Genomic DNA, 20,223 nt, shown 5'->3' with positions numbered 1-20,223 from the left:
AGTAAAATCACTTGTTATCACCACAGTATCCAAGTATTATGTGAAACATAACTTCTCTGGGCTGCGAGTATTGTATGTTCGACTGTATCGAAGCCTGCTGACAAATCCAGTATTATTAGTATTAGGAGAGGCTTTTGGCAGCCTTCAGAAGGTCATCTTGTACGCTATTAGTGCAGCTTCTGTTGGGAAGGAAACCAACCTTGAGTTCTCCAAGATTGCTGAGGTTTCAGAAAAATTGCATATTTGAGAAGCAACAATGCTTTACATAATTTTAGCCCCAACCAATAGAAGAGTGACGGCACAATAATTTGGGGGATCCAACTGATCCAAGTTAGGTTTCTTAATAATGGTCTAAAAATGCCTTGTTTGTGACCACTAGGGATGAGATAATGTTGTGCAACACATTGATGGAAAGAATATATTTGTGTAACAGAGCACTGGTATAACATCTAAAGGAGATTACATTTGCACAGTACCATATTGGTAGCATTTTTTTCATGCAGTATCTTGCAGCATTCTAGTAACTTTGCACTTGTGTTTTCTTCTTCAGTACTGTTAAAGTTGATGATTTTATCGCTCGGCTTTTTAAAATCTACAAGCAAGTTATCGAAGAAGGATTAGCTCAGGTAAGATCAAAATGAAAAATGAAATAAAACAGATGAGCTTCTCCGATCTATTGGATACCTTTTATTTATTTATATTTGTTCTGCTTATAAACTGTTTCATTATCTTGCACATGTAAGAACTGAACATTATTTGGAAGGTGCAGTTATATTGGAGATGAACAGCAGTTAGCTCAGATAAAAGATTTTCTTTGCTTCTCATTTCCTGGTCAAGGATTGTGTTCTTTATTACTTCATTTGTATTTTTAGAAGGGAGGGTGGTTAGTACAGCTTTTAAATCTGAAATCCAGAGACTGTTGGTAAAATATAAAATTTCCAAACTGTCGTGAAGGAATTTTTGTTGATTCTATTAAGGACACAGTTGTGAGGATTACGCATTTTTCTCCTTTTATTCATGTTAACAGCTGTCAACAATATCAGTAACCAAAACTTTGAAAGACTCATGAGGTTGTAGTTTTTAAAGAGAACATAAGAGTTCACAGCATTCATTCTTCTTCTTCTTCAATACAATTCTCAGGAAAAGCCCCATTTTCCTTTTTCTTCCCAAAAACTACTCTTATCCAATAAGTTATATTTTTTTCCAGTGTCTGATGAGAACCTGAGGATAACAGAAAACATAGTCCGAAACTTGAAAGCATGGTGACCTTTTTCACAAAAGGCCAGTTGCCAGAAACTCCGGAACGCCATTCCAAGCGTGCTGCTGAAGAGACGTGAAATCAGTTTGCCGAATCCGTGCCCGCCATATCTGCCGAATCCGAATCCGTGCTGCCCTGAGGAGGCCCCTTGAAGCCTACGGAAGTCCACGGAAGCCCATGGAAACCCCCGCAAGCTGACGGATAGCTGATAGCTGATGGACATCTAGCCCACAAACGCAGCGGCAGTGTGCAAATTTCCCCCTCCTGCTTCATCTGCTGAGCACCTTTCTGCCTTCGATCAGCCGAGCCACGCCACGCCAAACAGGTCTGTGCTGTGCTGTGCTTTGCTGGGGGCGGCTACGGAGCCCCGGGAGGGGCACGCGACGGTAGGCAGTGACATCAGGGGGGTATCAGGAGAGGTGTGCCTCTGGATCGGATCTGCCACCCCACCCACATCACTGGCAGTGCAGTAGGGGGAGGAGGCTGGAGGCGGCTGGAGGTAGGCATAGTGCATATTACATACGGACTGAGAATCGGAAGTGAACTCCGCCATCCCCCCGTAACACTGACATCTCACCAGCAGTGCAGTGCATTGCAGTAAGTGGCACCCGGAGTAAGAATCAATTGAATCAGGAACAACAACCCGCACCACGGGTGCCTTGGTTATCCTTCGCAGCAGCAGCAAGACAGCAGCCGAGCCAATTGACACTAGTCATCAATTGCCATCAATTGCCCGATATACAAGCCAAGAATCTGTCAGCAGTGTGTTAACAAGTTCACACCATTGGGATAGAACTCCATTAAAACTCCATTAAATCCCTAACTAAATAAAAAAAAAAAACAAGCACTTTTCAACTTTTTAACTTTTCAACGCCAGAGTGAGTAGTCGCCACGCCACGCCACATATGCAATAATCATGCTGTTCCTCCCTGACGGCAGCTGCTTCAACCCAGAGGGGGCAGACAGGCTTGGGAGGAGGAGCGGAAAATAGAGCGGAGGTGGTGAGGTTTTGCGCTTACAGAGACTTACAGAGACTGGGAAGCACCAGGTTGTTAGTGAGAGTACGCAAGAGAGCTGCAAAACCCTACGCAAGCTCACAAACTCAAACGATCTCAAAGAGAAGAGGAGGTGCTGAGCAGAGTGGTCCTTGTGTGATCTTGTGCGTTTCATGATGAGGTCTGGTCTCCAGCGTGGAGCCCCGCAAAGCTCTAAACGAATCAAGTCGACTGAGGTGAAATCAGAAGTGATGGTAGGGATTGGAGAAGACCCAGCCGGACTTAGCTGGGATAAGAGAAATGGAGAACAGGAGGGAGACGTGTTAATTAACGGAAGAAGTGCCTGTTCAGAGGAGAATCTGTTTATCCCAGCTGAGGAAAGGGCTTTATCCGCTTCTCTAAGTAAAGACTATGTTCATATGAAGTCTCCATGTGTGGCACAGTCGTCTATAAAGAACTACTTCTTTAAGTACCATCAAATACAGTCAGATAAAGATATTCACAAAGAAAACCATAAAAGAAAGTTCTCTGAGAGGGACAAACCTAGCGGGAGGTTTAGTGAGTGCACATTTTCCTCTCCCCTGTCCTCCCCATTGTGTAAAAAAGAAAAAGAAAGTTGCCCTGCTAATGATCTGACCCAAACTAAGCTGCCTGTAAAAGTGGATGTTGTATCGGTTAAGCAGGACAGGAAGATTTTAGTCGAAGAGGTTGTGACAGAAAAAGCGCTGACACCCGCACTCGCACCCTCACCCCATCCCTTAATTGTAGCAGGGCGGTTACAAGCTCAGGCGCAAATTCACGCCTGTGACTCTACAGCGCAGTTGGAGCCTCGGCCGGCTAATGATTCTCAAATTGCCAGTCAAGAGTTGGGTTTTGAGGGGCTGGATGTAGGGTGTGATTTGTCTCTGCTGAAGGCACTGAATGAAAATAAATATGATAGTGTGTTTGATAATACGTATGTACAAGGAGCTGAAGCTGGAGATGGAGTTGATGTTGGAATTCCAGCTTTCAAAGATGGATCCAGCGAATCCATTCTAGTTACAGAGGACTTACAGCCTGTCCCAAATAGTTGTTCAATTAAAGATGGTAATGTTAGTTTGATTAATCTGGATCAATCAAGTATAGTAATGGAGAATAGCTTTAATAGCCTCACTATTAATAAATCATTGTTCGATCAAGATGTTGGTAGCTCAGAGAAGAATATTAGTACAAACGATCAATGTAGCTCAGACCTTAAAGAGAATATACCGTCATCATCTAAAGCTGAGGCCAACCAAAAAAAGAGTGAGGTTAGCACAGAGCAGGGTTTATGGGATTGTCTAATACATACCATGGGCTCAATTACTAATGCTCTAAATTTCCACTCAGACAAATTGGATGTTCAGGTGGATATATTAAACACTCTAGCAACCCATGTGGCGGGTATTGACACAAAACTCTTGCATTTAACCAATATCTTTATGAAAGTTCAAGCAGATAAGGAAACTTCATATATAACCTGCACCTGTGCACAGTTGATTGATAAGATCTTGGATCTGCCTTCAGTACTAAGTTCCATGGTGCAAGAAGTAAAATCGTTGTCGGGTAGAAATGGGCAAGGTAGGGATGAAATGACTGCACCATCTAATATTTTAGGCAGACTGAGTGATGATGTTAAATCTCAATCTGTAAAAGATGTTCGCAATACACAAGCTCACACTGAAGTCCCTCATTTAGATTCTTTAGAAGATAGCTTAGCAATAGAAGGGGGGAGCAGTGATGTCTCTGGTGGAATCAATGACTCAAGTAATTTGGAAAAAGCATGTTCGAAACAAAGCAAAGAAACAAGGGTTTCACCAAAACTGACAAATCTGTCATAAAGGGCTAGGAAAAGGTTAAGGAAAACTCACAATAAAAAAGCATATGAACTACAAACTCTTAGTAAAAAAGTGAGTGTAGATCCTAATTCATTGAAAGTAAAGGGATCTGAAATAAATTCATACTTTCCGATCTTTGGCCCCAATAAGAAATCAGGACTAATTGTAAATGTAAACCAATTATTGGAGTGTTGTACAAAAAAACCAGGGGAGGTAGAGGGCACATCCGGTTCTGTACCCATAGGGGAAGCACCAATAATAATAAAGGAAAAAGTATCCGATCAAATGATAAGTGTAAGGGCAGAAGATCATAATTTGCAATCTGGGCAAATTAAGAATCCAGCTAAGTGTAACAATCATTTAACAAGCCTGAGTAATGAACTAGGGATTGAATTAAGTCGGATATCAAGTAATGAACTAGTGGTCGACCAAGGAGCTCAAAACAACATTGTTAATCGGATACTAGCAAATCACACTGACCAGCAAGGTGATAAAAGAACCATTCAGGGGCCCATTTAGGGACACAAAAGCGATTAATCAAGGAAGGCGAAGAAGGGAATTTGCTGACGGAAAGAGATGGGTCACCAGTTATGGAAAATACATGCCCCCCTGTTATTATGGAGAAAGGGAATATTGAGTATTTAAACCTGTCGCCCGAAACAAGGAAAGTAGCCTTCAGCCCCCAATATATATCTAGAGGCCCGCACGATATATTAAACCGTGAAATATCTTGAAATTACTACGTGTTATTACAGATCTTAAAGATGTGGTAACTATGGATCTGGATGCAGTGGAATTTAAGAAAGAAGATGAATACCCCTATAAGGAGATAACAATTACAACTTGGCTAAACATGGACATTGCGGACAAAATAATGGCGAATGTTAGCGTACTTGAGAAATGGGGTATTAAAGTTTGGTGACCACAAGCATCTTGTTATCTAATGGTGTTGATTCCAAACAAGCCCCTTGATATAATGCAGCAAAAAAGTGATGATAATAAAATATGTATGGCTAGTCAAAAACGAGATGATAGAAAAACAGCAAGAATAGAACAGGTTAGAGTTTGAAAAAATGCATCAGGCGCGTCTAAGGAATTAAACATAGCATACGGCATCAAGATAAGGGGTAGCCAGTCTGGTTTGCGAACCTGTGAAGCATTGAAGAAAGTCCCAGAGTTACAAGACGATTGGAGTTTGCTCCCAGGAATATTAACTAAGCAAAATCTTGAAAAGAAGGATTGATGCAGTTCAAATCCTCTGACTCTTTGTTCCTGGAACACCAATGACTTAAAATTGCAAATTGAAGACCAAGGGGTAATGGATTTCCTGAAAGCTTCCAGTATAATAATGTTGCAGGAAACCTGGTCGACGTCTAATGAACCCTTTATCGGCTATATTGAATACTGTAATAATGCAACACATGAAGCCAACTCAGGTTGCCCATGTGGTGGTCTTTCTATATATATTTCTACAAATCTTAAAGCATCTCACTTTGAAATTGACCTCCATTTAAAATGGCTCCAGTGTGTTAAACTAATAGCCAGTCACTCAATTATCTTATTAAATGTGTATTTAAGTTGTAAAAAGAAAGTTAGATCCTCTCAAATAATCCTGCTATGGGAAATGGTAAAAACTTTATATTATGAGCATTTGGATTCAGTATTTATTATTTCAGGTGATTTTAATAGCACTTTGTTCCTTTTAATGGGCAGACTCTTGACTTAAAACGGTTAGCTCAATGGACCGAATATGAGTTTAAAAAATACAACCTAAAGATTTTACATGATTCGGATAATATTCCAACATTTATCAAAGCTGACTGTTCCTCTGTAATAGACTATACTACACTGTCTGAGAAATTATATAATTTAGTACAAAATTACGAGATTGTCCCAAGGATTGAAAGCGATCACAATCCACAAGTCATTCTCCTTGACATTGATCCGGAGTATCTGCCAGAAACTAGGACTTTGATAAAAGCTCCAACGGCCTTTAATCTCAAAAGGTTAACATGGAATGGAAAAACGGAGGATAAAATCTTGGGCGTTCTTGGCTGTTTAATTCAGGATACGCATTCTGCATATGCTGAAGGGCTGTCTATAGTTGAGCTTTGATCCCATTTGTGTGATAAATTAGTAGCTAAATTTGCTAGAGACGAGCCCTGTAAGGGTATAACACTAAATCCCAGGAGCCCAGGATGGTATTCTTTCCACTTAGTATATCAAAAAAGAAAACTTAATAAAGAAATTAGATTACTTCACAGGAACAATAACAGGCTACCGCGTCTCAGTAGATCATGTAAAATTAGAGAGTTAAAACAGATACAAGAAGGAAATATGGATAGCAAAACAAGCCTATTATGAATCAACTTGGCAAAAGTCCATCACGCATGTAAATCCAAAGATCTTCGTTTATTCTGGAGCATCATTAATGACATTGAGAATGGTAATAATAGAGGCAGCAGTGCTAATGTTGATGAAGTGAGTTGGGTGAGCTTTTTTAATGAAAAAATTGATACAGAATATTTAGATAATGATAAATATAGTAATACTAGTTTAGTTGACATGCATAAAGTAAAAGATAGGGGGAGTGGGGGTGGCATCTCTCCTCAATGTAGAGTGGATATGGAACCCTGGTTGCTCGACAAAGTAAAAAAAGCGATAAAAAGGATCAAATCCAACGGAGCACCGGGTCCAAATGGTATCCCGAATGCAATATTTAAGGCTGAATTGAGTAATTGGCCGGAGTTATTAATGCTTTTATTTAATGAAATTCTTAAATCAGGTTTTCTTCCGTTATCCTGGCACGGGAGTATCATACAGCCGATTTACAAATGTGGCCCGCAGGATAATCCGGCTAATTACAGTTTAATTACACTCACTGATGTAGAGGCAAAAATATTTGCTAGTTGCTTGCTGGATGAGTTAGAAACTTGGGCCTCACAGGAGGAGCTGATTCCTAAATTTCAAACTGGGTTTAGAAGGGGCGAATCATCCCATACGAATTCGATTTTATTAACATTATTAGGTGAGAGAGCCAAAGGTAGGAAGCAAAGATTATATGTTTGTTTTATTGATTTAAAAGCTGCTTTCGATTCTGTACCACGAAATATTCTTTGGAGGAAGCTACGGAATTGGGGCATTCCAGAGTCTCTATGAAAAATGATTATACTGTTATACTCCAACACCTGGGCGCAAATCAAAATAGGCGATGGTAAACATATGACCCAACGTTTAGCTACAAATGTGGGACTAAAACAGGGGTGTTTTTTGGCTCCTTGCCTTTTTAATCTTTTTATGGCTGATTTACCAGCCCATTTAAAAAATATAAATTCGCATTCGCCTTTTATTCATGGTCAGGAAATCAAATATATGCAATATGTAGATGAAACGATTTTAATGAGCCAAACAGAAATAGGATTAAAAAGGTTAATTAACTCTTTTAATGGTTATGTTACACAAAATGGTCTGACAATTAATATAAAAAAGACAAAGATAATGACTATGGGAAAAGGGAAGCCTAGGATTAAAGAGTGGAATATTAACACCTTGGCTGCTAAGGCAATTCCCCTCCTGTGCTGGAAATTGCTATTTTACATTATTCATGACGAGCTGGGCTCGTCATCAGCGTGCGAGGAGGCTACGCCATGACGAGCCCAGCTCGTCATCAGCGTGGAAGGGGTTAACTGTTTGGTAATTGAAAATGTGAAATTATACAAATACCTTGGAATCACGTTTGACGACGGTCTGATTTTTAGACAACATTTTAACAATCTTGAAGCCAGGGGTTGCTCACTTGCATTTGCTTTTAGAAAATTAAGAGACAAACTATTATGGCCCAACTACGACCATATGATAAAGGTGATGCGAGCAAAATTAATGCCATCTTTGGAATATTGCTCAATTATCTTTAGGGGCAAAGACGCGAAAGTGCTTGACGATATAGAAATTAGAATATATAAAACTGTTTTTAAAATCTCCAAATATATTAGTCGAGCAAACATAAGACTGGAATTTGGTTTGAAAAACCAATCTCTGGCGCGTCAATCTACATTCTTGAAGTCTCTTTTAACATTAGTCCGTTCGGAGGAAGGATCACTGGCAAAGTTATACTGGCTTGAAATCTCAGAAGGAGAATATTCAAAAAATTGGCAGCTGTATTTTAATGAATGCATAAGTAACTTTGACTGCTCTAATTTGGCTGATGGAGCAGGATAGTTTTTAAAAAAGAAATGAATCAAATGGCATTATTAACGACTATAGCGGACAAGGAGGAATTAAGGAAAAGAAGTCATTTCTGGACAGTTGCTAACTCTTTCGGTAGGCTGTCACCTCAATCTTACTTGTCTTATCATTTAAAACCTAGGCTTAAGAATACATTTATGTATTTAAGGCTGGGAAGATATCCGACAAAGGAAGGTATACCAAAATGGGAAAATCAATGGTCATCAAGCATTTGCAGGCTTTGTAGTCAAAGGGAGGAAACATTAACACACATAATAACCTTATGCCCAGCTTTGGCAGAGGCTCGGAAGTTGATCCTAAAACCAATTTTTAATGAACTAGGAATTAGAACATGCAGGCAAGCAATTATTACCTGTTTGAGTGGGGCCAATATAAAACTTATTTATCACTTTGTTAAGTTCATTATTATTGATGAGAAGAAACTCAAAGACGAAGAACAAGTAAACAACCATTTATCGTGATATAAAATACTTAAAGAAACTTATTTTAAGAATTGTTTAAATCAAAATGTAGGCCAGTTGAAGGGTCTATTAGTATAATTTACTATAGTTATGCACATTGCACTTTACTATAGCTAGCAAATGGAAAACAGCAAAAAATGTATTTATACTTGTATTTCCTACTGCTAACACCTGTCACTTTAGTTAAATGCTGCTATAATAGTGATTGCTGCCAATATATTGTACTTTAGTTAATACCTGTATTTTAATCATTGTGTAAACGTTTTAATATTATTATGGAATTGACTGTATTAATGCAATTTAAGATGATCATTTTAAGATGATAATAACTATGTGCATAGTATATGTTTGTTTATGTTTGTTGCTTTTATCTATCCTTGTTTGTAATGATTTTAATTAATCAACAAATAAATAGAATACTCACTCACAAAAGGTACATTCAGACGCATAGATTTACTCAAGTGTAAATTAACTTGTACACCTAGGAGTAATTTTGCTTTTTGCTATTCACTTTTTGGCTGTTCACCATTTCCAAGCATAGGATTCTTCTTGGTGTAGGCATAAAAGTCGCCGTCCCCTGCAGTTCAGGGGGTAATCCGCTGCAGTGTAATTTTTCAACCGTAAAGTTACTACTACCACATAGTATAATAGCCGAGTCTTGACCCACATTTCACACGTGACACCGATTTACTTCCAACCACAATGGTAGCCACACCATAGAGTATGATTTTCTCCTGTTCCTGTTTGTTATCCTTCAGCAACCAGGAAACAGTCATCTTCAAGGATGGAGAACCCACTTTCACGTCTGAAGGGAAAGAAAAATTGGTCCGAGGAATAGACAGATCTTATAGTGAAATTTATGATCAACCACTATACAAAGATCTACATTGCTGCCTTTCTTCAACATCAGTGGGACACTGAATGTAGTCCTGTGACAGGAGGCCACTGTTTCAGGGAATACATCAGCGGAGTAGGAGGTCTGCAACGTTTGGGGCACAAAGAAAAAGTGACAAGATGAGAGGAGGCAGGTGAAGGAAACGTTCTCCAGGATATACCTGTCTAATCCTCTTCCTACATAGACACCTTGATGACATCTCTGTCTCACTCTCAGAGAGGGTGTCCTCTCTACAATTCATTCACAACTGCTATATTGGAGTCCTGTTGCACAAAAATCCAAGGTGGCCAATAAGATTTAAACCCCCTCTCTCTTTCATTACAAATCTTATAATCATTGACCTAACTCAGTCCTTTCCTGCTACCTACATTAGGAACATATTGCAAACCTAAAAACAAATGCTTCATCTATCCACACCTCAAAAATTAGTAGTATCAAATCAGGAGCAATCAGACGAACACCCCAGCCAGGAGCGATAAAACTGAAGTCCCGAGCCACATTTTGTAAGCAAAACAAGCCTATAACACAGTTGCGTGTCATTACTCAAACCTCTTGCGAGTTTGCTTCAGTTGATCTTCAGCAAAACAAACAAGCATTGGCATAGCCAATAGGTCTCGCCTTTGGCACCTTATAAGTGTTTAGCCATGCAACAGTTGATGTTGTTGTGCAAAGGATATTGTGCTGGATAACTAAACACTTATAAGGTCCCAAAGGTGAGACCTATTGGCTATGCCAATGCTTGTATTATTATGCTAATGAGGGCTTCTAAAATAATTGTTTTTGATCTCAAAGAACAGGGCCGCTTGAGAGAAACTATCAAATCTAAACATCACTACAACTGGTCACCAGCTTCCGGAATTCGAGCTTGCTGGCACATTAGGAGATCGATAAAAACAGTGCTTTGTAACGTGTTCAGCCTCTGTTTAAATACAAGTTTATGGCCATGCTTTGCTTTTACATTCATTGTGTTTTCGCTTTACATATTCCTGCCAGCTCATATGGAAAGAATTTATTAACGTTCCAGTGCAGCACTGTGCTTACATATTTCTAAAAATGCTTTAACCTCATCGCTGCTGTTGATATTTTCCCCCTGTGCTGGGCCCCAATGATAATGGGTGTGGTCGTGATGGAACCAGTCCGTCATCAGCACAGCTCAACCGTGTCTGATGACGGAACGGTTCCGTCACCAGCATCGAAGGGGTTAATGGTGCTTCAGCAAGCTATTCACTGTTGATTGGGGCTGTAAACCGAAGGTGGGGGCGGGGAGGGACGGAGCCGGCAAGAATTCACTGTAAAGAACGGGGCGGCAAGACAGCAATGAAAGCCATCCATATCTATGTGACTGTCCTAAGAGAAGAAAACACGCTAGTGAAGAAAAAAAGGGAGTCAACGAGAAGGAAATAAGGTGGATGCATTACCCTGAATCTAATATTCAGGTTAATAGCATCCTTGGTGAGAACTGGATATCGACAACAAAGCATCACATTTTCCCCCAGAAAAACGCGTTACTTGGGCTTTCTTCTCTTTATGGTGTAGACAAGAGGACCTGAGGCAAAAAAGAAGGGAGAGAAAGAAAGAAAACGAGGGTGAGAGATGTTAAGAGTAGGGTGGTAGAATGGAATAGCAAGAGGAAGGAAGAAGGGAAAGAAGGGAAGATGGAGGAAAGTGGTATGGAAGGAAGAAGAATGGAAAAAAGAAATCAAAGAAGGAAGGAAGAAAAGGAGGAAAAGGGAAACTAATGCAGCGAACAAAGAGCAAAGTCGAGGCAAACAAGAAAAGAATGCATAAAGGGCTTCAAATAAATAACAAGCATTGGCCGCGCGGTTGTGAAAGTGACGCGGCTGCGATAGTGACAATGATTGCGTGCCACGAGCGTGCGCTTAATGAGCCATGATGAGGAAAGCCAGATGGTGCCTCTGCTCGTAACTGTGCGAGTAACCGCACACTCTAGGCCACACAAAAAGCTGTGGTCGGTTTTTTAAAGCCCACTCACTAAATGTCTCGCCAGTGCAGTACATGCGCTGGCTTAGGCGAGACCTAAAGAGGGCCATTTAACTTTGCAACCCTCAGTACCTCTAAGTCTATGCAAATATGGGGCCTTAAGACTATATTTGAAATATTAAGAGATCAGACAGGATACAAAATAATACAAAAGAAGAGAATACTGTGAGGAACAACTAAACAAATGTGCACCACATAGCACAATGCACATACAAGTACACAATTCGTTAGCAAAAAACTGCTAACAAGGATGGTGTGTTCCCTCCATTACCCACTTTTTCAGGTGGCCAGTAGGTGTAGGTCTCAAAACAACCCCACTATGGATAAAATGTATCTGCAGGCTCCCAATATATACTGCATATGTATTCCAAAACTCTGGTTTGAATGACCACAAGGGGCAAGAAAAGCAACTATCGGAGTCAAGCCAGCCAATATTAACACTAACATAACAGCCAGAACTACTTTAAGAAATTCCATCCACTCATTTTATTCATTACAAGCACTAAACAGAAAAAGTGTAGGAGGCATCGCTAAGCCCATGTAGAGGAGCCTTTATGCACCATATTGCCTGCTCCCAACAAATAGCCTAACCTACAAATTAACAACTAAAAAAGCAGTATGATGGGGCATGGCCGAGCGAGCCATGATGGTGGACACGTGCTAGGCGAGCTCCGTTCAGCCCATGGCAATTATCCTACATTAATCTTGTTTCCTCGGTTATTTCTGGTAAATTGAGTGCAGCTGGTGTATGGTGTGAGTAAGGGATGCCTTTGAAGCCCCGTTTCATATTTAAGTTCCGGCATGAGTGCAGTGGAGGCTGTGGCCTGTGGACTGTGGAGCGGAGGCGGGGAAACACCGCTTGCTTTTGCTGCTAAGGAGACGGAGTGCGCTGGGTCCAGGGCCTCCGGTGCCGTGTGGGGATGGAGGCGGAGTGCCTGCATGGGTGCCTGCATGGGATCCTCGCGGTGAGGAAGACTTGGTGTAGCAGCGACGGTTTGGATCCGGGCTACTACACCCGATAAGAGGACGTCTCTCTGTCCCCTCCCCTCCCCCCACGAGCGGCAGCATTGTTGTTGACGTCCGTATCAGGCCGCAGGGGAAAAGCCTTGCTTGGGGGGCCTCATTGATCCTGGGCCGGTGTGGTGATTTGTGGCCGCATTTAACTGCGGGCTCCAATGCCCAGTAGGCTGCCTCGTTGTTCCTTCCCTCTCACTTGATTCTGTGCGCCTGCTTCGGTGGCCATATTGGGTCGCGCTGGCCACTGGGGGTGGGTTCTGAATTGCTTGCTCTCTGGGGACAATTGTGGATCCGGGCTGCTGCGGTGATTTCTGGAGACCTGATTTGGGCCCTAGAGGGGATTGTGCAGAGTGTGGGGGCCCCCCATTGGATGCTAGGTTGGAACCACGCCCGGGGGGACAGTCCTGTAGGTGCCGGTGAGGCGTGGGCAGCCGCAGCGGCATGAAGTTGCCAGCGAGTGCCAGGAGAACATCCTTGGATTCTCCGCGAACCCCTCGTTGGTTGGCGGTCCCGCATTCGGTAGCCAGGTCGGGTCGCACATATATACTACTGTGGCTTTGAGTGACAGTTTGGGAGGCCCGGACCTGCATATTGGAGCCCTGTGGGCGGTAGGACTTGTGGGGTGCCTCGTTCCCCTTGTCTTCTTGCTGCACCATGCACAATTGAAGGACTGCCTTTGCGGTAGGGGAATCTTGAAGGACCCGAACTTAGTAACCTGGTCCCTTCATCATTGTTAATTCTATGCACTGAGACCTGGCGGTACAACTGATGGAGTGACGCAGCGGCTGCAGTCGGAAGGCCTGGAGTGTGGTGAAAGTTGGAGTCCTGCTTGTGTCTGCTTATTGAGATGGCCTCACTGGAGTGGCTGGAGTGGGGCACCCATTGGGGGGGGGAGACGCACTTGCCTGCGGAGGCAGCCGAGCTAGTTCTTGGTGTGGTGTGTGGGCGGGTGGTCCTTGTCCGGTCTGAACACTCCCTGGCTGATTGTGTAGAAGCGGACTGCTCCACGTACTTGAGTGAGCCTCCTCACTATCCTACATTTTGAGGCCTGCATTGTCTGGTCTGAATAGTGCGCTGGAGTGGAGCTATCCTGGGAGCTGAGCGGCTCGGAAGCCACTATGACAAAGGATATAATAGGAGGGGCTCTGCCAAACCGAGCAAGCTGGACAAGTTCACTGGCCCTGGGGCCTCCACAACTGACCCTGGAGGAACACACGGAGGCATGCCGGATAATGCCGGACTTATGGCGGCCATCACACAATCTAGGGATGTCCTAAACGCTAAAATTGAAGCGGTTGGGTCTGACGTCATGCTGCTTCGACAAGAACTGCGCAGTGCCGTAGCATGCATTACTGAGGTTGAAACTAGGATATCTGGGGTGGAAGATGTAATCACCCCTCCACAAAAAAAGGTTACCTCATTGGAGACCGCCCAACGTGGCTTGGCGACGTGGGTGGAGGATGCTGAGGACAGGGCCAGACGTAACCACCTCTGCCTTGTTGACTTCCCGGAGGGCTGCAAAGGGGGAGAGACATGGAGCGGTTCCTTGCTCAGTGGTTGGAAAGTTGGCTCCCCCCAGAGTCCCTGTCTCAGTGTTTTGTGGTGGAGCGTGCCCAGAGGGCCCCAATGCAGAAGCCTCCGCTCGCGGCCTGGCCAAGGCCGGTCATAGCTAAGTTATTAAACCACCATGATTGGGATGTTATCCTGAAAGAGGCCAGGGCTGAAGAACCTTTGCTATATGATAATGCCTGTATCCTGATTTTTCCCGACTACACAAAGCTGGTCCAACAGCAGAGACAATAATTTCTGTCAGCCAAGGCCCGTCTGTGGGATCTCAAGCTTCCGTATGCCTTGCCTGGCCAGACGGCGGGTAGTTTATCAGTCCCGCACCCACTTCTTTGACTCGCAGGAGGAGGTCTTTTGATGGACACATGAGACAGTGAAGGTCCATCCCCATATGCTGCCCAGACGGTAGTCAGACTCCTCGTCTGGTGAAGTGACCCAGAGGCCGCCCAAGCCAAACCCTAAAAGGGATAATCGCTCCAGGTCTAGGGGTCGCTCTCAGTCGTGCAGTGATCCTTCCCAGGCCGGATCAACCCCTCAGCAACATGCATTGTCATCCTAGACACTGTGGGGACCATTGTCCTGAGAAACTTGGACACTACTACATTTGACCAGAGAAGCACAAATGAGGCCAGTACATCTGCCAGACGATGTCTGACAGGGAGAGTGCCTGCTGATGCAGGGTTGTAAGTTGGGGATCCATTGGCAGAAGTGGGCCAGGACATCCCGTTGGGGTCCGCAGGCCACAGCGACAGATACTTCAGTGGTTTTGAGGTATAGGGGGAGGGTGGCAGTTGGGTTGTTTTTGTTATCAGATCGCACTATTCTGTGCAAGTACTAAGTCACCACATACACACCAATCACTTTTCTATGCACCTATAATTATCACTAGGGTCTCATATGGCAGCCCCATCAGGTAGACAACAGGTCCATCCTGGTACCCTTCGGATAATAAGCTGGAACCTTAGGGGGGCGTTGGATAAAATCAAACGAGGGGCTATACTCCAGCAGGCTAAACGGGCTCAAGCTGACATTCTCATGTTACAAGAGACCCAGGCTAGGGGAAGAAGGCGTTATGCCTACAACGCTATGGCTATATCCAGGTGTTTCACTCTGGGGGGATCTGGGGGGTGGCAATTTTTATCCATCGCAGGGTTCCCTACAGGCATGCTAAAACGAGGACTAATATCCAGGGGAGATATCTGTTTCTTTATGGCACTGTTGGTGAGGAGCGCATGGTGCTGGGATGCGTTTATGCTCCCCCGCCTCTCTCCTGGGTCTTAGTCGAGCACCTCATGTCCTTGTGAGCGAATATGCCGGATAGCTTGTCTGTGGTTGGGGGGGACTGGAATGATGTGTTGGAGGTGGCCAGAGATAGATGGAGGCCTGGGGGACTCTCGGATACTCACCAACCCACTAAACTACACTCCCTGGTGATGGGACTTGATTGGGTAGACTCTTGCCGTTGGCTCCATGGGAATAAGCAGGGATACACATATCTTTCTGCAGTTCATGATTCCTGTTCACGGCTGGATTATTTATTTGTGTCCCGAGCGGTGGCTGACAGAGTGACTGAGGCTGCTATCCTCCCCCGGGGATTATCTGCTCAATCGCCGGTGGCTCTCAATCTACAGATGGGCCCGGCGCAACAGCCCTTTAGATGGCACCTCTCGGTCTGGAATTTACAGAAGGAGGAATATAGGGTACATATAGAAAGGGTTGTTGACTGCTATTTGGAACTTAATGTGGGATCGGTTGAGGGGGCTGAACCTCTGTGGGAAGCTATGAAACCCACCATACGCGGTGTAGACATCTTTTTCTGTTTGGCTGCTCAGAGAACACGCAAGGAGTACCTTCTAAAATCAGAGGCCACTATTGTAGAATTGGAAAGTCGCAGTAGGGGAGACAGGGGTGATCAGGTTGGTCGCCAATCATTACTATCACAGCAAACGCATGCAGACTTTTTGTTAGATGAGGCCCGCCTGGCTTGGTTGGTGACCCGTAGTAGGGTTTACCAATAGGGGGATAAGTCCAGTAAGCTGCTCCACAGACTGTGTCAGGGTGCACCATACCCACATGCTCTCCCTAGTATAATCGGCTCAGATGGGGAGTCCCACACAGATCCATCTGAAATTGCTGAGAGCTGTGCCACATACTTTGCAGAGTTATACGCCCCTTAAGAGTGTCTCCATGAGGATGTAATAGGCCGCTTTCTTGATGATTTCCGCCTAGGCCTTAACCAGTGAGGCATGCACAAAGCTTGATCTTCCACTCACGGAGGAGGAGCTGGGTGCTGCCCTGGGGGATCTGAACTTGGGGAAGGCCCCGGGACCTAATGGTTTTCCATGTGAATATTTTAAGAAATATTTATTGCCGTTGGGGCACCATTTTCTTAGAGTGGTGGAGGAGGCCAGGGAGCAGGGTTGTCTTCCCTGCGATTGGAGACACACAGGGGTGGTGGTCTTTCACAAACCTGGCCGACCCCCTGACTAACACGCCTCATATCGCCCTATTTCTCTCCTGAATGTGCAGGCCAGAATCTTGGCCAAGGCTTTGTCCTCTCGCCTTCGGCCTCATATAACTGCTGTGGTGCATCCCGACCAGGCCGGCTTTATGCCCCAAAGAGCAACTCGCCACAATATTTGTTGTGCGCATGTTGCTATTGCTGCTATTCGGGGGTTGGTCGAACAAGCAGCGCTGCTTTTGGCAGATATGGATAGGGCATTTGATTCCCTTAGTTGGGTATATTTATTCGCGCTTCTACAACGATTGAATTGGGGCCCACGATTCCTGTCCTACCTGACATTACTCTGCACTGATTTTGAGCTCTATTATTTTTCGGCCCAACTGCAATGACTTGCCCAAGCAGTGGCGCTGGAATTTAGGGGTCCGGATGGACCAGTGGGACGGTGGATACCGCGTCCCGTATTGTCCTTTATAGTACTCCTACAGCAGATGTGCCTGGGGGCGCTCACTAGTGAGGAGCGGACGCTGAGGCTCTGCTGGAATCAGAGTCAGCGTAGAGCTGGAATCTCCTGTCCATATGCTCCGGAGATACCTTTGGGTATGTGTACAGCTTTACTGCATGGAGGTGAGTGGGAAGCCCTGTGAGTGCAAGTGTTGGGGGATTTGTATGAAGGTGGGGCCCTGTTGCCTTTTCAGGTGCTGCAGGATAGATATGGTCTTCCCCGCGGAGATTATGTGTTACATTCTGCCCTCATAACAGCAATACAGAAACACTGGAAGGAGGGACTATTGGACCCAAGGACGACCATGGCATGCCAATATGTAGTGATGGCAGCAGGGACTTTCAAGGCAGTTACGTGTTTATACTGACGCATGGTGGGAGTGGGCGTAGAACCAATGGGGGATTTGCGATGGAAGTGGGAAGTGGACATCGGCAGGGAGATACCTGAGACAATCTGGGCTCAATCAGTGAGAAGAGCATGGAAAAGTACTAGGAGTGCCAGGTTTCAATTAGTACACTTTTTTATATTACATAGGGCATATCTTACCCCGTCAAAGATAAATAAGTATTTTACAACAGATACAGCTCAGTGCCCACTGTGCACTTTAAGGGATGCAGAGTTTCGTCATATGCTGTGGGACTGTCCTAAGCAAGGTACATTCTGGGAGGGTGTAGTAGGTCTCCTTTGCGATGTCACCGAATGAAGCATTGAGCCGGACATGAGCACCTGCTTGTTGCATTGGTTCCCACATACTCCCAAGATGAAGGTAACTAGCAAGTCTTTGGAACTGTCATTGTTATTAGCAAAGAGAGATATTCCAGCGCACTGGAAGTCGAGGGGAGGGCCTAACTTTAGCAGATGAAAGACGGAACTAACAAAATGGGCGACAAGTGAAAGTATGGTCCGACATCAGCAGGCCAAACGGATGGCTAATGTTAAGGCTCTGGAATCTGCAAGGACATGGGAAGCTTTAGTTCAGACCCTGCAGACACCAGAGGAGGGTTCTGATGCCAGCTCGGCCTTGAGTGCCCCAGCGGGTTACCTTGAAGTATGCCCCCATGCACAGACATAATGGATGGTTCTTTAAGCAGAGGGAATGGAGATTGGGAAGTACCGTTATAGAGACGACATGCCTAGTGCTGCTAAGCGAGTTGTTTCACTAATTTGAATTGACAGCTAATGGTTGGGGCACACCTGTAGCGGCGGACGGGATGGGAAGGGGTGGGTAATTTCTTATAGTTTTTGTTGTTAAAAGGGTAAGAAAGCATGCCCATTATTACAATTGTTCTATGATCGACCGACAGGGAACTGCAAGTTGCAATCAAATAGTTCTAATGAAAAATGTACTTTAGAATATTAGCAGGTACTGCAGAACCATGTAGTAAAACCAGACTGTTCTGAAGATTAATAATGGGATATTGCTAATGAAGAGATTGGGGGATTGAATAAAATGTATAATTTGACTGTTGATGTGCGGGAGAAAATCAATAAACACATTTTAAAAAATAAAATAATTACTCTACACTGACCTCACTGCTTTGGTACGCATCGCTGATTCAGAAAAGGGGGGGGGGGGGGTTGTTAAATATTTTGTCCACCCTAAGCGTGGAAGAGTATACTCAGATGTGAGTCCCTTGCTCATTGCACCATCAGGATTCAAGCAAGCCGGGCCGACGACAGCTGAAATGCCAGAAACCGGTCCCCGGAAGCTTGTTTCCTTCCCAGTGTAAGAATTGGCTTGGTAGTTTGGTTTGCCCTGTTCCCATCATGCACTGGGACAGGAACAGACTAATTTGCATATAGCCAGGTTCTGAACTGGGATGGTGCAGTGAGCTAAAAAACGGTGTTGGATCTAGCCCTGATCTCTTGACTGGGTGAGAGTATTCTGCTTAATTCAGAAACTCTGTCCATCACCACCCCTTGTTGTTAAATATTTTGTCCACCCTAAGCATGGAAGGGTATACTCAGATGTGAGTCCCTTTCTCATTGCACCATCAGGATTCAAGCAAGCCGGGCCGACGACAGCTGAAATGCCAGAAACCGGTCCCCGGAAGCTTGTTTCCTTCCCAGTGTAAGAATTGGCTTGGTAGTTTGGTTTGACCTGTTCCCATCATGCACTGGGACAGGAACAGACTAATTTGCATATAGCCAGGTTCTGAACTGGGATGGTGCAGTGAGCTAAAAAACGGTGTTGGATCTAGCCCTGATCTCTTGACTGGGTGAGAGTATTCTGCTTAATTCAGAAACTCTGTCCATCACCACCCCTTGTTGTTAAATATTTTGTCCACCCTAAGCGTGGAAGGGTATACTCAGATGTGAGTCCCTTGCTCATTGCACCATCAGGATTCAAGCAAGCCGGGCCGACGACGGCTGAAATGCCAGAAACCGGTCCCCGGAAGCTTGTTTCCTTCCCAGTGTAAGAATTGGCTTGGTAGTTTGGTTTGCCCTGTTCCCATCATGCACTGGGACAGGAACAGACTAATTTGCATATAGTCAGGTTCTGAACTGGGATGGTGCAGTGAGCTAAAAAACGGTGTTGGATCTAGCCCTGATCTCTTGACTGGGTGAGAGTATTCTGCTTAATTCAGAAACTCTGTCCATCACCACCCCTTGTTGTTAAATATTTTGTCCACCCTAAGCGTGGAAGGGTATACTCAGATGTGAGTCTCTTGCTCATTGCACCATCAGGATTCAAGCAAGCCGGGCCGACGACGGCTGAAATGCCAGAAACCGGTCCCCGGAAGCTTGTTTCCTTCCCAGTGTAAGAATTGGCTTGGTAGTTTAGTTTGCCCTGTTCCCATCAGGCACTGGGACAGGAACAGACTAATTTGCATATAGCCAGGTTCTGAACTGGGATGGTGCAGTGAGCTAAAAAACGGTGTTGGATCTAGCCCTGATCTCTTGACTGGGTGAGAGTATTCTGCTTAATTCAGAAACTCTGTCCATCACCACCCCTTGTTGTT

General features: G+C 44.4%; 1 protein-coding gene across 2 annotated transcripts in view; it reads left to right on the top strand.

The window, feature by feature from the left end:
* Positions 1-20,223, top strand: part of GSS (glutathione synthetase) — a 673,748-nt gene that overhangs the window by 127,205 nt on the left and 526,320 nt on the right. For both annotated transcript variants that reach the window (XM_086932359.1, XM_086932360.1), the window contains exon 4: positions 551-626. In XM_086932359.1, coding sequence (XP_086788485.1) covers positions 551-626 — 76 coding nt within the window. The remainder of the gene's footprint in view (positions 1-550; positions 627-20,223) is intronic.

Source organism: Lissotriton vulgaris, chromosome 7 (assembly GCF_964263255.1).
Source record: "Lissotriton vulgaris chromosome 7, aLisVul1.2, whole genome shotgun sequence".
Lineage (NCBI taxonomy): Eukaryota > Metazoa > Chordata > Amphibia > Caudata > Salamandridae > Lissotriton > Lissotriton vulgaris.
Note: the sequence above shows the minus strand (reverse complement) of the source record. Positions and strands in the feature narration are given on the sequence as shown.